The sequence below is a fragment of the Triticum dicoccoides genome, chromosome 2B, assembly GCF_002162155.2.
Source record: "Triticum dicoccoides isolate Atlit2015 ecotype Zavitan chromosome 2B, WEW_v2.0, whole genome shotgun sequence".
Lineage (NCBI taxonomy): Eukaryota > Viridiplantae > Streptophyta > Magnoliopsida > Poales > Poaceae > Triticum > Triticum dicoccoides.
In genome coordinates this window covers 647,668,648-647,684,940 of record NC_041383.1, presented here as the reverse complement: position 1 = coordinate 647,684,940, position 16,293 = coordinate 647,668,648, and the positions used below count along the sequence as shown (strand labels likewise).

The 16,293-nt window shown below is 46.3% G+C and overlaps 1 protein-coding gene and 1 long non-coding RNA gene across 2 annotated transcripts; both read left to right on the top strand.

Moving 5' to 3' along the window:
• Positions 1-1,007: 1,007 nt before the first annotated feature.
• On the top strand, positions 1,008-2,234 carry LOC119365371. Its single transcript, XR_005175504.1, has 2 exons — positions 1,008-1,315; positions 1,862-2,234. It is a non-coding gene; the product is annotated as an uncharacterized LOC119365371 (long non-coding RNA).
• Positions 2,235-3,057: 823 nt separating this feature from the next.
• LOC119361089 lies at positions 3,058-5,591 on the top strand. Its single transcript, XM_037626462.1, has 8 exons — positions 3,058-3,330; positions 3,382-3,574; positions 3,654-3,715; positions 3,790-3,874; positions 4,135-4,212; positions 4,491-4,520; positions 4,976-5,066; positions 5,357-5,591. The coding sequence occupies exons 1-8, from the start codon at positions 3,058-3,060 to the stop codon at positions 5,535-5,537; spliced, it is 993 nt and encodes a 330-aa protein (XP_037482359.1). The 3' UTR covers positions 5,538-5,591.
• Positions 5,592-16,293: the final 10,702 nt, after the last annotated feature.

Sequence of the window (16,293 nt, the reverse complement as noted above, 5' to 3'; positions counted from 1 at the left end):
GGTTATCTCTTACCCGAGCCCCTTTACTTATGCACTTTACTTTGTGATAGCCATATTGTTCTTTGTCATATATCTTGCTATCACATAGTTGCTTATCTTGCTTAGCATAAGTTGTTGGTGCACATAGGTGAGCCTAGTTGTTGTAGGTTTTGTGCTTGACAAATTAACCGCTAGGTTTATTCCGCATTTGTTCACGCCTAAACCGTAATTATTTTAAAAGCGCCTATTCACCCCCCCTCTAGGCGACATCCTCGTTCTTTCAGACACTGTTTCATCATTATTTATATCTTATCAAACTTGCCTTTTATTTTATGTTTTGTTATGCATGCCTCCTTTTTACTTTTTTTTCATGCATTTCCTCTTTTTTTTCTTATATATAGGTGAATAGCGCAACATCTCATCTTTATCGGATCTCCTTTGCATTTTCTATTTTATTTCTTTTATAGCGGACATCCCATCTTTATTGGGTCATTCTTTTATTTATTGTCATGCATGTCCTTATTTATTGGGTGTCTCTAGCAAATTTATCTTCAATTTCATGTCCAATCTTAATTTTTGCTAAGGTGTTCATCCTCAATCTGAATCAGTACCGGTATAAAAAAAGATAGATAACGCATTGTTGATTAACATTGCAGCCTAGGTAGTATTTTTAAAATTATTAACAGGTAAAATAATATCATATTCAGATTGTACATATTTTTTTAAAAAATTCCATATATAACATGTTAAATTTGGAGTTACGGTTTACAAAATATGAGTATTTTTAAAAACATTTAATATGTACTACGTGTTTAATCTTAGAAACATTAGGGGGTTTTCTATAAAATAACAAAACGGACTAAGAATACGGACTGGGATCCAGTGACTTGCCTCTAGCAAGTCACGTTGTAACTGGCCCCCTCTCATCCACCGTTGAAACAACATCCAAGGGGCAACATCCATCCAAAGCAAAAAAAGGCAACATCCATCCAAAGCAACCCATCCAGCACAGAATCGTGGCGGGGAAAAGGACGGCTTGGCGCGAGCTTCCCTGCTCTCGCGCGAAGAGGCGGCTCCGAGCAGCCGAGCGCCATCGCCGCGGAGGGTAGCAGCGCCGCGCAGCCGTGAGTACCAGGGAGGAGCGCCCCGGCGGACTGGAGATCTGCTGCTGCGAAGCGCCGCGACGGGCCAGGGAGGAGCGCCGCCGCAGATTGAGGAGGGCCGCCGCCCGGACCGAGCTCCTCACGCCACCGCAGATCGAGGAGGACCGCCGCCCCGACCGAGCTCCTTCCTCACGCCGCCCGCCTCTCCCTGACTCAGGCGCGCTAGCCCCCAGGTGAGTGAGGCCACCCTACCCCAATCCCATCTCCTCCCACCGGCAATCCCCATACCCTCGTCGCCGATTGGCTGCGTGGTTCTTGTTGGAGCGTGGCTTGAATTCTAGTGATGCTTGTACTCTGGATGCTTTTGAATTTCAGTGATGCTTGTACTCTGTATACTTTTGAATTTCAGTGACAAGTAGCATGGAAATTAACCTGTACTGATAATGCTAAGAATTGACCTGTACTGGTTCTTGTAACATACTGTATATACAGATAGTGGATTTGATTGGATAGGATTGACTGATAATGCTAATAGTTTGAGCTTGTTGTCTCTTAAGGAATCTGAACAAAAGTGTATTGTGAAAGCATGGAAATCTTGTTTGATGCTTCTCTGCACTGCTTGTCATGCATTTTAATTGTACTGATGGGAGCATAACAGCCAAACTCGATATGTGTTCTGATGGAAGCATGCATTTAAATTTAGAGAGGTTCCAATGCATAACAACCAAACTCTATATCTGTCCACTACTAATTATACATGTCTTTCTGAATTTTGGCAGAATTTGGGTGTTATGTTTTTGTGAAAGTGTTGTGCAATGGCAGAAATTAACAAGAGGATACCTCAAGTTGGTATGAGATTTAGAGATTCAGATGAGGCTTGGGTGTTTTGGGTAGAATATGGAGGTGATATAGGTTTTGATGTGAGGAAAAGATGCACCAACTTAAGCAAGTTTGATGGAAAGGCGACGTCACGCAGATTTGTTTGTTCCAATGAGGGCATTAGAAGGAAAGGGCGACGAGAAAGATGAAGTGGAAGAGAGAGATGAAGTTCTTATCTCTGCTCATGTTTATGCAATGGAAGGATATATGAAAAATGATATGAAAGACTGTTGTTTTTATTAACTGACAGTAAAATTGTTGCTTATATCAGTACTAAAACTGTTGTTGTTTGTTAACTGAAAAACTGCTATTTATTTTAGTACTAAAACTGACTAAAAACCTGATGCTTATCTCAGTCTGTTTGTGAACACTGAAAAACTGCTGCTGTTTGAACCTACTCTTTAGCTTATAACTATATTTCAGTAGTAAAAAGAGCTTCCACACTGCTATTTGTTTACTGGAAAACTGTTTGTTAACTGACTGAAAACATGCTGAATAACTGAACTGTATTTAGGCTGTACTGGATGGATGCCTCGTTCACAAGTGTGAGAGCCCTTTTTGCTTTGGATGGATGTTGCCCCTTGGATGTTGTTTCAACGGTGGATGAGAGGGGGCAAGTTACCACGTGACTTGCTAGAGGCAAGTCACTGGATCTCAGTCCTAAGAATACCTATCTACCATTCTTAAGAAGTTGCTCCCCACTTCTCCCTATTCTCTTACTATGCACATTGTCCACGTCAGCGATACGCCACGTCATTATCCAGTTTCGAAAACCAGCCAATCAATCTATTCCTACGCGGTCACGGCGGTGGAAAAAGAACCTGTTTTTTTCCTTCTTCACCCGTAGCCGCTCACCCCCCATCATATCCCGCACGACCGCCGGCCCTCCGGCAGTATTGGATCCCACGCTGGAGTGCCGCCCATCCCCAACCCTTCCTCCTTTCCTCGAATCTGCTCCTCCCCATGCTGCGCCCACGGCACCCACGCCTCCACCGCCTCCTCCGCCAGACCAAATCCAGCCGCCACCTCCAGGGCAGCGCCGGTGCTCACCACGCCATGCCCCCCCTTGCTTGCACGCGCCGCTTCTCACCGCGCCATGGCCGCCCCCTCGCTTGCTTGCGCCTATACACCACCGTGCTCCTCCCCACGCAGCTCCCACGGCGCCTCCACCACCTCCTCCTCCGCCGGACCGAATCCTACCGCCTCCTCCAGCCCAGCACTGGTGCTCACCGCGCCATGGCCGCCCCCTTGCTTGCACGCGTCGCTGCTCACCGCGCTATGGCAGCCCCCCTCGCTTGCTCGCGCCGCCTATCCACCACCATGCGCTGCCTGCTATCCGGCGTCTATTTCGGCCGGCCGGCGGCCACCGGTACGACGTCTCCTGGGCGCTGGGACGCAACAATGCTTCAAAAGCTGAAAGTCATGTGCTCCTGTTCTTCAGTATTTTGACTATTTTTTGTTTCCTTTCCTCACATCAATCGTACACAGCCCACTGCTTCAACCTCTGTGCAACGCCCAATGCTCCAATGGCCCACATTGTTTAATCTTCATTGCCATCACCGCAAAAAAAAATGCTTCTCCTAAAACAGAAACAAAAAACCCTCCTGCTGCAGGTAATTGACGGTTGACGCTTGACGCTCCACTTTCTCTCCCCTTGATTTCCACAAGAAACTGATGGATTCCCTTTTAAAGCCGATGCCTCGCCCCCCATCATCCTCCAGTTGACACCAACCGCACTCATACTGCTGCCGCTGGTAAGCAACCCCCTCCCTCTTGGGCATTCCCTATGCCATATTGCTGACCGAATCATGAATTTGGCCTTCCTCAGGTGTTGGACGACTTGGATGCCCAGTCAGTCATCTTGATTGTTCCTCCCTCGCTGCATACACAGTCACCTCAGGTTTACGACTCCTGTTGGTACATAATGTTCCCATCCATAGCCAATTCTGAATTTCTGTATCTTTGGTTTCTTTGGTTAATGTGTAGATTTAATTTTGCTTGATTGAATACATAGCCTTCAATTTTAGTCCTGTATCTATTCTGGATTTTGCTTGATGTGTCAATTAGTTTGCTTTATTGAATACATAGCCTTGCATTTTAATTCTTTGCCTATTCCAAATCTGAGTTTAATTTCACTTGACGGAATATGTAGCTTTCCATTTCAATTCTTCAGGTTTCTTCTCGGCTACCTTGGGATCAACCCTCCATTTTCTTATTGAAGGTTACTTCCCCCACAAGCTCCAGTCTGAAGGTCTACACATGCCTCGCTTCAGATTGTGGGAAAATTAATATTCAGTTTCTGACTATATCCGTTTGTGGGAAGATTACTATACAGTTTGTGACTGTATGCAAATTCATATTTCAGTTTATGAGCGTTTGTGAGAAGATTACTATTCAGTTTGTGACTATATGCAAATTTATGTTTCAGTTTCTGAGCGTTTGTGGGGAGATTCCTATTCAGTTTTTGACTATATGCAAATTTAGATTTTAGAATGGAACATTTTTCTTATGTATATTTTCTTACTGAAGGTTACTTCCCACACGCGCTCCAATCTGAAGGTATATGCAGATTTACATGTTTTACTGCAAATCATGATGACTCACTTTTGTTGTTGAATCCAGAATAGTTCCTCTACACTCCCCTCTATCTAATTGTTCCATGTAGATTTTAGGTAAAGAGCATATATTGTGGATGAATAAATAGATTATTCTCAACTTTCTTTTATATGGTTGATGTCAGTTCCCCAAAACTGAATACTGTTAAAGAAATTATGAGCTTTTTTGGCTTGACAGACATTATGAACACTATAGACTCTTAAGAGAAGGATTTATCTTTGTTTAACATTCTCATGCTACTATAGCCACGTTGAAGAGTTTCCTGGTGTCACATCTGACTCGAAATATCACAAATATAAGTGTGTAATGACTATCTAGGTACACTATAAATCCGGAAAAAACATCAATTAAGCTCTATCGTTTGATCTAATTTTTCCTGATACATTGTGTTTGTGCAGAACCCGATTTTATAGCACATGCTCATATGTGCTTCCATCAGGCTGCGTTTTGTGGGGTCGATGCCTCCCCGATCGAGGTCCATGCTTCAAGGTACAGCCTCCGCGTCCTCTCTCATAGCGATCTCAACGGAGCAAACCATTCGTGGCCTTCCTCAATTGCTATTTTTTCTATCTCAGTTACATTCGCTCATAATTGCTACCTCGCCTTCAAATATACTGGTTCTCAGTTATGGTTGACCCTTTTGTGCAACAAATTATATTGGATTCCTTGCAGTAATCACAGGTAGACCGCATAAACATGTGTACATACGTCAGTTTATTTAGTTATACTTTAAATTCTAATGGCCCCTTATTATTATTTTTTCAATCTCAATCTTGTAGTGGCTGGTGGATAAAGCAACCTCGCGAGATCCCAGTCCATGGTGATGTTGGGGTCTCGCTTCATCTTCATCTTATGCACCACACAGCTGGCTCTTCGGTTATTATTGTTAGAGTTATGTCGAATATTATTGTACAAGTTAGGTTACAATTGTCGTGTCCAAGTAGGACACTTGTATCCTAGATCTCTCATATATAGCGGGGGTAGACACACGATGTAACCTATGCCAACATAATAGCACGGACACGCGGGGGAGCCGGCGGCGTGTGCCGGCGCCCGGGCGGCCGGGGTGCGGTATTGTGACGGTGTCATGGGGAGGAGCGCCCGTAGTCATATGCCCCGGGGATGTAGCCATATCGGTGAACCTCGTTAACAAATCTCGGTGTTGTGCTTGTGCGATTGCTTGGTCCTTGGTAGATCGACGGAGTGCCTCAGATTTATTCTAACAAGTGATATCATGAGCAAGGTTCGAGGAGGCGGTGGAGTTGATCCATAGGAAGGCGAGGAGGAATCGTCAAGAAAATCGTGAAACGAAGGGCTGTCTCGATGAAGGTCGGAGAGAATAGCGATGGTTTTGTTCTGCTAATCTATCACGGAGGACTCGATGTTCGGCAACGGAAGACCGTGCGTGACAGATTGGAAAGCAGATTTGTGGGCTTCGTTAATCTTCGGGAAGCGATCGAGAATCGGTGACTTGGCGACGTGGTTCGGCTGGATGGGATAGCCGTGTCCTGGAAGCAATCGGTAGAAGCGTTCGGGAATCCGCGAGTTGGTGCAAGCGGCGGCGGTGGAACGTGCAGAAGCGGGAGACAGATTGAATCGGGCAAGCGACGGCGGTGGCGGAACAACAACGCAGGACTTGGTGGTTCAGGCGTAAGCGGTATGGAAACCGATCGTTGGTTGGTAGCCCTGTTCACGGGCCCAGAGCCAGCGCTGGAGGAAGCCCATGCGGCTGGTGCGCCGGTGTCCAGAGTCAGCGCTGCAACGGACCCACGGGCTGGACACGCAAGGCCCATCTAGGGCGTTAGAGGTCATAAAACTGGATTCGCTGCTGCATGTGTTCGGGCAAGCCAAGGCGTAGGCTGGTGTCTGTTTTTTGCTGCTGCTGGTGGCCAACTGGCCGGAAGAACGTGCGAGTACGTATGAGATTTGTTACAGACAAAAAGGAGATGCAACATGATTAAAGAAAAGGAGTGTTTGGGAGTTATGGAGATATGCTTGGTATAACCATGGAGACAACCAGGAAATCCAGTTTTCTTTTTTGGATGTGTTGCAAAATTGCTCACAGGATTTTACCAGGAGGTTGGCAGGTTGGTGGTGTGCGTATAAGGCTCGGAGGAGTCTGAAGCGTGTCGTAACAGGATCATGCAAACACAGGGAGTCAAGGCAATGCACAGTTGTGTAACGCGGACACGACGCAGGGTGGAGCATGGTTGTAGTCGGATATTTTCGGCTAGGTCGGACTGAACTGTCTGACGGATCGACGGGGATGTCGGTCCAAGCAGAAGACGGCGGTGATTTCAGCGACGACGACACAGGAGCGTGATGCTGATGGTGGCCGACTTCTGGGGCGTGGAAACACGTGGTGCAGGCCTGAGGGCTTGTGCGGCTTCGACAGACTATGGCGCGGGGTTGATTCAAGACGGTGCACATGAGAGCTTGGAGTCGACAGGGCGCGGGAGGGTGGCACGTACAACCACCATAGAGTCACGTTGAAGGTGGAGTAGGAGTCTGATGGATGACTTCACTCTGTGCTGATGGAGGGGCTACGGCGTAAATGCATGGAGAGTCGAAGCCTATTTCAGCGGGATAGCGAGAGAGACGTGGATTGGACTGGGGGCCAGTGGTCTGATGGAGGCGTGATACTCGGCATCGGTCGGTGATGATCGGTGGTTCTCTGCAGTGGGGGTTGAGGCAGTGTGGGCTAGCTACCCGGGAGACTCGACCAGGACAGCAGAGGCTCGACGCGGTGATAGCGGCGAGGCGTGCGGTAAGCACGGGACACAGCGACAGGCCAATGCACTGGTGGTCAGACATTTGGTCAGATAAATTGTGCAGGGGTGCTGAAGCAGTGTTGACGAGTACCGAATTCAAGTTGGTGACTGGGTCTATCGGTGCTAGTTGATGGACAGGAGTTGACCATGGAGAATCTGAGAAAGTGGCGGAAAGTCTGGATTTGTCAAAACAGAGAAAGTACATGGCCGTATATTCTGTGGTGCTCGATGCACATGGCAAAGTGTGGATGACAAGACAGAAGGAGGCGGAGTGCTATAGCTGTGGGACATGCAAGAGACTATCCGAAAAAGGCGTGAAACAACTGTGAATTTGACTCAGGGTGACACAGAGCGACGGTGAAATTCCTTCATGTTTCAGACAGACGGTCAAGAAAGAGCGGTGATGTTGAGTTCAGGTAACTCTCATATGTGGCATCCAATATGTGAGTTGCTCATTTTTCACGCAGACAGTGGTCGGTGTGTGATGGTGTTGAACGGATTCTCCGGAAGTTGGGAGCACAAAGTAGAGTATTGAGGAACTTAATTTTGCTCAAGTGTTGACTGTGAAGAAGACGAGAAGGGCCTATAGTTGCAGGTGGAGTCACATGGAGTCTGGGAGTAACAGCGGTGCTCATGGCGTATCTCAAGTCCAATGTACATGGAGGTTCGACGCACGGACGAATTTAAGGTGACGGAGAATATTCGTCAAGGTGGAGTTTGTTAGAGCTATGTCGAATATTATTGTACAAGTTAGGTTACAATTGGACTTGGAGTCGTATGGTGTGTAGATAGGATATGGAGTCGTGTCCAAGTAGGACACTTGTATCCTAGACCTCTCATATATAGCGGGGGTAGACACACGATGTAACCTATGCCAACATAATAGCACGGGCACGCGGGGGAGCCGGCGGCGTGTGCCGGCGCCCGGGCGGCCGGGGTGCGGTATTGTGACGGTGTCATGGGGAGGAGCGCCCGTAGTCATGCCCCAGGGATGTAGCCATATCGGTGAACCTCGTTAACAAATCTCGGTCTCGTGCTTGTGCGATTGCTTGGTCCTTGGTAGATCGATGGAGTGCCTCAGATTTATTCTAACAATTATGATGTTTTGTGCTTCTCCTTCTTGCTGTCAGCTTGCAGCCTAAGCTTTACATAGCACACAAGTATGCATAGCTGTGCATCAGAGAAGGCAAACGAAAAAATTTAACTCAGAGGTGCCTAGGTATACTATCGGGAACGACAGCCTAAAAGAAATAGCAGTACACTGCACAAAATTGTTTCGGTGAGAAGACGTAGTGAGTCTCATGATTTATAAGTGACTTTTTGTTTTATAGAAAATCAGATGAGTGAACTCACATTCTGTCTTCCAATGCAAGCTATGTTTTTTATGGAACACACGACAATTGTTGGTATGTTATTTTAGGTTTTGCAAAGGGATGAGACGTCTCAATTGTCTTTACTTTATGTTCTTTTTCCCGATCACCTTGATGATAAGCCTTTAAGGTAAGGAATTAAAGGAAAATTTCACATCCAACATTATTCGGCTTTTCATCATGTTTTCTCTAGATGCTTTAAATAATATTTCTTTCAAACAAAATTCTTTGACACAGTCATATACTATGTGTTTGTAAAATTTCATGTTTTTAAACCTCAAATATGTATCGACAATTCCCGCAGCAACGCGCGGGGTATCATCTAGTTTCTTTTATTAGTAGGTATAGAAATCACTTAAGCGGGACGAAACCAAGAATATCACCTTGTAGGTATAGAAGTAGGTATAGGTATAGATATAGATATAGACTAACACAAATGCCCGTGCGTTACAACGGAAGAAAATACCAGTTCATATGAATCAAAGAACGGTCACCTATGACAAAAAAGATGAATTATTTGAGAATTGCAATGTGAGCTCTGGACATGGGTGGGTATTGTATCAGGTAAATTAACTTTGAGTGGACAACATTAACTTTAGATTATTAATTATGCCAATGAGCTGGCAAATTGATTTCTAAGGAAAAAACATTGAGATGACATGAGATCGGGGCAAATGTGCTACAAACTCGACCCAACCGGATGTAGCTGAGTTTGTCGTATCACCTCCCCTTCATCCTCGCACCCAATGACTTCAATGCAACGTTGTGAATACCACCGGCTTCTATATAGAGATACTAAGCTCCCTCGAATTGAAGCGTTTTGGTGCTTCGAGGGTTGTGGGGTCACTAGGGCCCCACATGTAAATGTGTTATTTCGTTCTATTTCTTCTTCTTTCTTATTTTTTATTTTTTCATGTTTTAATTCATAAGCACTTAATAAGATTTGTGTACTTTTAAAAACATAGACATATTTTAAAATTCTTCAAATTCCTTAATATTGATTAAATATGTGGATATTTTTAAGTTCATGGTCATTTAAAGTTTCTGAACATTTTTAAATTTTGAAAACTATTTTTTTGTGAACATTTTTGAAGCCATGATATATTTTAAATTCATGAATTTATCTAAAATTCATTGTTTTTAAAAGTCATAATATTTTTAAAGTTTCTTAAACATCATTTAATTTAACTAACCTTTTCAAATAAAAATAAACAACGGATTTTTTTCTGAGCTAGCAGTGGGGTGAGCGAAAAAAACTAAACGAGTGAGCGGAGCGACCAAGCTGAGCGAGCAAGAGCTTCGTGTGCTAACCTATGTGAGCATCCCAAAAACTCAAATAATCACCACCGGGCTGACACCAAGGCCAAAATGTGCAAAGGCTTCACAACCACTCATCAAATAACTCTTTTCTTCTCTTGAAAAAATAACACTCCAACATCAACCCAACATGATATATGAAAAAAAACACCACCAATAAAAAACTAAAACACAAAGCCAACACAGATAAAATCAAAACAAAACAACTGATCATAATAATCTATAGATATAAAAAAGTTATTTTCAGGAGTGAAGAACGGCGCGGTGAAGCGCGCGTTAGCCTCTAGTACAAACCAAGCAAGGATGACATGAAGACACCAGCCTTGTCGTTACCATTGACAACTCACTCAAGGGCTAGCCGCGTGCTAGTGCTCCAAATCTTCTACTGGAAGCTTCCATGACCACAATTGTTGATGCTCACACAGCCACAGGCATCCGACTCTAACGCTAGGGCTGCTTTCTTATGGGCAAATGCTTAGATATATAACTGTTTTAACTACAACATTGAAGTAAAAGTAGCAAATACCACATTTTCTAGAAAAACTAATTATGCGTAATAGCACAAACTTTCTGCGCAATGACACAAGGTCCAAAAGACAAATAACCGCTTCTTTTATATACACACACAGAAAATAGAGAATGCACATGGGTACTTTTGATTTTGCAATAAACAAATGCTTATTATGGCAGAGCCGATGTGTGGACATAAGATGATCCCATGCAACTAATTGTCTAGCCAAAAATGAAACATTGCACAGAACTCATGAAAATCTCACATAAAAGTTATTAAAATGTGAGGTACTTTTTTATGAACTAAGAGGGAACATCATGATGTACTGTTTTCTAATTAGAAATTTTTACGTAGGAAACATACCCATGCACTGCAATTGGAGAAGAAAAAAACAGCACATGACACTAACCAAATAAACACACACGACTTCACGCCCTCAATTTCACATGGCACCCCACGTGTGATGTTGCTTTTTCGCCCTTTCATCTCTCTCCAGTATATGTGAAAACAGATGCCACCCCTAGCTAGGAAGGCCAGTCGGACATGATATTTTTATGCCAAGACAATCTCCATGTGTTTGTGGGCGCGCGATGTAATTGCAATGGATGATAAAAAGAGCAAAAGTAATGATAAAAAATGTGTTTTATAATATTCTTCTCACTAAAATCTTATGAAAACAGATAAATAATTGATTAGTTGCAAATTATAATATGCTCTGAAAATAAAGAAGCAACTAAATATGAATAATCATGTTTACCTAAAAAATTAGGTAAACGCTAGTTCTCGGATTTACCTATATGTCTTCCTCGAGTACGACGGCCGTCTGGCAAAAACACTGACCGGACCGGTGAGGAGTCACTATGACAGCACATGAATGAGCATATGCATCATACAAATGGATCAACTGGATGAAGCACAGAGCCATGGAGTTGCGTGAATAAACATGCATATACATAAGATATATTATCCAATTTCCACACCGAAACCAGGGTACAATTTTTGCAAACAATTATGCACATACACGTCCGATCACTGATGCTATCCAAATAAGTCAAAGCAACAGTTAAGCATCAGTATGTGTGCAGGTGATTCAACGAATAACAGTTCAAAGAGAATGGTAATATCCTTCAGTATATGTACATCACAAAATACAGAATATTCAATCGCTACTAATATATCTCATTACAATCATCTTACAGGGGAGCCCGACGTTGCGGAAAAAAAAAAACACAGAAGAAAGAAAGAGGAATGGACAGAGAAGAAATGACGGCTATATTTTTGCTAGAAGATAACCTGGCCTATATGACTATAGTTTTGCTATATTTCTACCCAAGATATTTGTCCCTAATTATCTAGTCTATCATGCTTGGAGTCAAAATTAAACAAACTTGCATCTTGATCTGCCTACACTTTATACTTACAGCACCGACTTTACACTGCACGTTATCTACCGTGCAAAGTCAAAGACTCGCGGTTCTTATTTGAGAACCAAAGAGACATGCATGCATATCATGGTATTGAAAGATGATAGAGTTGCAATATGTAAGATATCACAAACCTTGCAAGGTGGAAAATCGTACCTCAAAATTTGAATCGATTTGGTGAGCGAATGAATGAATGTGCATACACCATCTGAATCTGCTGCTATCGATACGGGTCGGGCTCACAGCCGTAGAAGCTGCAGCCCCTGCTGAACGGAACGACAGCCCCTTCCACTATGCACCCATTGCACAGATCACAATCACACCATGCAGTAGATGTGCGATTGCACAGGGGTCATGAGCGAAGATGAGGTCAGGCCTTATGGATCTGAATTCTGGAACAAAAACGACCCAGCCAGCTGAAGAAAGATTTAATTTGCATGTCGAGGTGCACGTGGACAGCAGAGGGGTCATGGGCGTAGATGTGCCATTGCAATTCCGCGTCGTGCCATTGCCACCTGATAATCGAAGAGGAGGAATGCTCTGCACAGTCCTGAAGAAATTAGTGGGATCTACCTGGCCTTCACCGCCGCAAGTCTCTCAAAGTTATCCTTGAAGTACGCCTCACTCCAAACTCTCACCTTCTCATACCTGGTCCTGGCGCTGTCACCACCATATACTTGCTCATGCCGAGGTCCAAGTACTTTAGTTCACGTACATGCCCCTCGGGCTCTTGGACATAGGACTCCATCTCCCAGTGCAGCCCCTGATCCAACCCATATGCTAGTTGGATGAATGAACTCACTGTATATATTCATCAGTACACATTTCAGGCTGCTTATATAGCAGGTTACACGAGAGGAAGAGGGAGCTACTGTTACAACAGAATTGGCGATCACGCCGTGCGCGGCTACGTGGGCGGAGGCGACGTGAGCGGGAGCGTGGGCGCCGCAGGACTCGGGCCGGCCTGTTGCACGCGCGGCTGAGGGTGCATGTCACGTTCCCAACACCCCCCACCCCCCAGCCGAAACGGGGGGCTCGCTGACGTTGAGGCTGGAGCAGAAGTCGACGAACACGCTCGTGGGCAGCCCCTTGGTGAAGATGTCGGCGAACTGCAAGGTGGTCGGCACGTGTAGAACACGCACCTCACCAAGAGCGACGCGCTCCCGGACGAAGTGCAAGTCGATCTCGATATGCTTCGTCCGCTGGTGCTGAACAGGGTTGCTCGACATGTATACGGCGCTGATGTTGTCGGAGTAGACGATGGTGGCGCGCGACGGGGGGCGGCGAAGCTCGGCGAGGAGCTGACGCAGCCAGGATGCCTCGGCGACGGCGTTGGCGATGCCGCGGTACTCGGCCTCCGCGCTCGAGCGAGAGACCATGGTCTGGCGCTTCGAAGACCAGCTGACGAGGTTGGAGCCGAGGTACACGCGAAGCCGGACGTGGACTTGCGAGTGTCGGGGCACCCGGCCCAGTCTGCGTCGGAGTAGGCCATCAGCTCGGTGGCGGCGGAGCGGAAGAAGTGAAGCCCGAGGAGGGCAGTCCCACGCATATACCGAAGAATCCGTTTCACCATCTGGAAGTGGGCGTCCCTGGGATCATGCATAAAGAGACATCATTGTTGCACTGCGTACGACAAGTCAGGACACGTGAGAGTAAGGTACTGGAGGGCGCCAGCGAGACTGCGGTACAACGATGGATCATGGAAGGCAGGACCGTCGGTGGCAGAGAGTTTGGATTTGGTGTCGACTGGCATGGAGATGGGCTTGCAATTGAGCATGCCGGCACGGTCCAAAATCTCGAGCGCGTACTGCTCTTGGGAGAGATGCAGGCCGGTGGATGTGTGGTGAACATTTATGCCGAGGAAGTGGTGTAGGGAACCCATATCAGTCATGGAGAACTCTCGGTGTAGTGATGAGATGATGGACCGGAGGAAGGAGGGTGAACTGGCAGTGAGGATAATATCATCGACGTAAAGTAGGAGGTAAGCTGTGTCAGTGCCGCGGTGAAGCGAGAACAAAGAAGAGTCCGCCTTCGAGGCATGGAAGCCGAGGGTGAACAGGTACGAGGTGAAGCGCGCAAACCATGCCCGAGGGGCTTGCTTGAGCCCGTAGAGTGACCGGTTGAGACGACACACGTCCCGAGGCCGCCCGACGTCGACGAAGCCGGCCGGCTGCGCACTGTAGACCGTCTCAGCGAGATGCCCGTGGAGGAAGGCGTTCTTGACATCGAGCTGGTGGACCGGCCACGAGCTGCTGGTGGCGAGGGCGAGGACGACACGGATCGTGGCCGGCTTGACGACGGGACTGAATGTCTCGCCGTAGTCGACACCGGCTTGCTGCGTGAAGCCGCGGAGCACCCACCGCGCCTTGTATCGAGATAGCGTGCCATCAGTGTTGAACTTGTGCCAGAATATCCATTTACCGCTCACCACATTCGCACCTACAGGATGGGAAACCAACGACCAAGTGTCATTCCGCAACAATGCGTTATACTCATCAAGCATCGCAGCGGCTCAGTTTGGATCCTTAAGTGCAGCGCGGTAGGAAGATGGGATGGGGCTGATAGTGTTGGACACGATAAGACTAACGGGATTTTTTGGAAGGGAAAAACCCGATTTTGCACGGGTGCGCATTGTGTGCAGGTTGGTAGGCGGTCGGACCGGTACAGCGCGTGGGGGGAGTTTGAAGGAAATATGCCCTAGAGGCAATAATAAAGTTATTATTTATTTCCTCATATCATGATAAATGTTTATTATTCATGCTAGAATTGTATTAACCGGAAACATAATACATGTGTGAATACATAGACAAACATAATGTCACTAGTGTGCCTCTACTTGACTAGCTCATTAATCAAAGATGGTTATGTTTCCTAACCATAGACATGTGTTGTCATTTGATTAACGAGATCACATCATTAGGAGAATGATGTGATTGACTTGACCCATTCCGTTAGCCTAGCACTTGATCATTTAGTATGTTGCTATTGCTTTCTTCATGACTTATACAAAGTTCCTGCAACTATGAGATTATGCAACTCCCGTTTACCGGAGGAACACTTTGTGTGCTACCAAACGTCACAACGTAACTAGGTGATTATAAAGGAGCTCTACAGGTGTCTCCAAAGGTACATGTTGAGTTGGCGTATTTCGAGATTACGTTTTGTCACTCCGATTGTCGGAGAGGTATCTCTAGGACCTCTCGGTAATGCACATCACTATAAGCCTTGCAAGCAATGTGGCCAATGAGTTGTTTACGGAATGATGCATTACGTAACGAGTAAAGAGACTTACCGGTAACGAGATTGAACTAGGTATTGGATACCAACGATCGAATCTCGGGCAAGTAACATACCGATAACAAAGGGAACAACGTATGTTGTTATGCGGCTTGACCGATAAAGATCTTCGTAGAATATGTAGGAGCCAATATGAGCATCTAGGTTCCGCTATTGGTTATTGACCGGAAACAGTTCTAGGTCATGTCTACATAGTTCTCGACCCCGTAGGGTCCGCACGCTTAACGTTACGATGACAATTTTATTATGAGTTTATAAGTTTTGATGTACTGAAGGTTGTTCGGAGTCCCGGATGTGATCACGGACATGACGAGGAGTCTCAAAATGGTCGAGACATAAAGATTGATATATTGGACGACTATATTCGGACACCGAAAGTGTTCCGGGTGATTTCGAAGAAAACCGGAGTGCCGGAGGGTTACCGGAACCCCCCCGGGAACTAATGGGCCTTGTTGGGCCCTAGTGGAGAGAGAGAGAGAGGGGCTGGCCAGGGCAAGAGGTGCGCCCCCTCCCCTTGAGTCCGAATAGGACAAGAAAGGGGGGGGGCGGCACCCCCCTTGCCTTTCCCCTCTCCCACTCCTTCCTTCCCCCTCCTTCTTGGACTAGGAAAGGGAGGGGCAAACCTACTTGGAGTAGGTTTCCCCCTCCTAGGGCGCGCCACCTCCTTGGCCGCCCCCTCCTCCTCCCCCCTTTATATACGGAGGAGGGGGGGGGGTACCTCTAGACACACAAGTTGATCTTCGTGATCGTTCCTTAGACGTGTGCGGTGCCCCCCTCCACCATATTCCACCTCGGTCAATATCATAGCGGTGCTTAGGCAAAGCCCTGCGTAGGTAGAACATCATCATTGTCACCACGCCGTCGTGCTGACGGAACTCATCCCCGACACCCTGCTGGATCGGAGTCCGGGGATCGTCATCGAGCTGAACGTGTGCTGAACTCGGAGGTGCCGTACGTTGGTGCTTGGATCGGTCGGATCGTGAAGACGTACGACTACATCAACCGCATTGTCATAACGCTTCCGCT

Excerpts from the sequence above, each read along its gene's own strand:
- LOC119361089 (XM_037626462.1), top strand. The coding sequence starts at position 3,058 with ATGGCCGCCCCCTCGCTTGCTTGCGCCTATACACCACCGTGCTCCTCC. Across the intron at positions 3,575-3,653 it reads AAAAAACCCTCCTGCTGCAG|CCGATGCCTCGCCCCCCATC; the intron begins GTAATTGACGGT and ends TCCCTTTTAAAG. Across the intron at positions 4,521-4,975 it reads ACACGCGCTCCAATCTGAAG|AACCCGATTTTATAGCACAT; the intron begins GTATATGCAGAT and ends GTGTTTGTGCAG.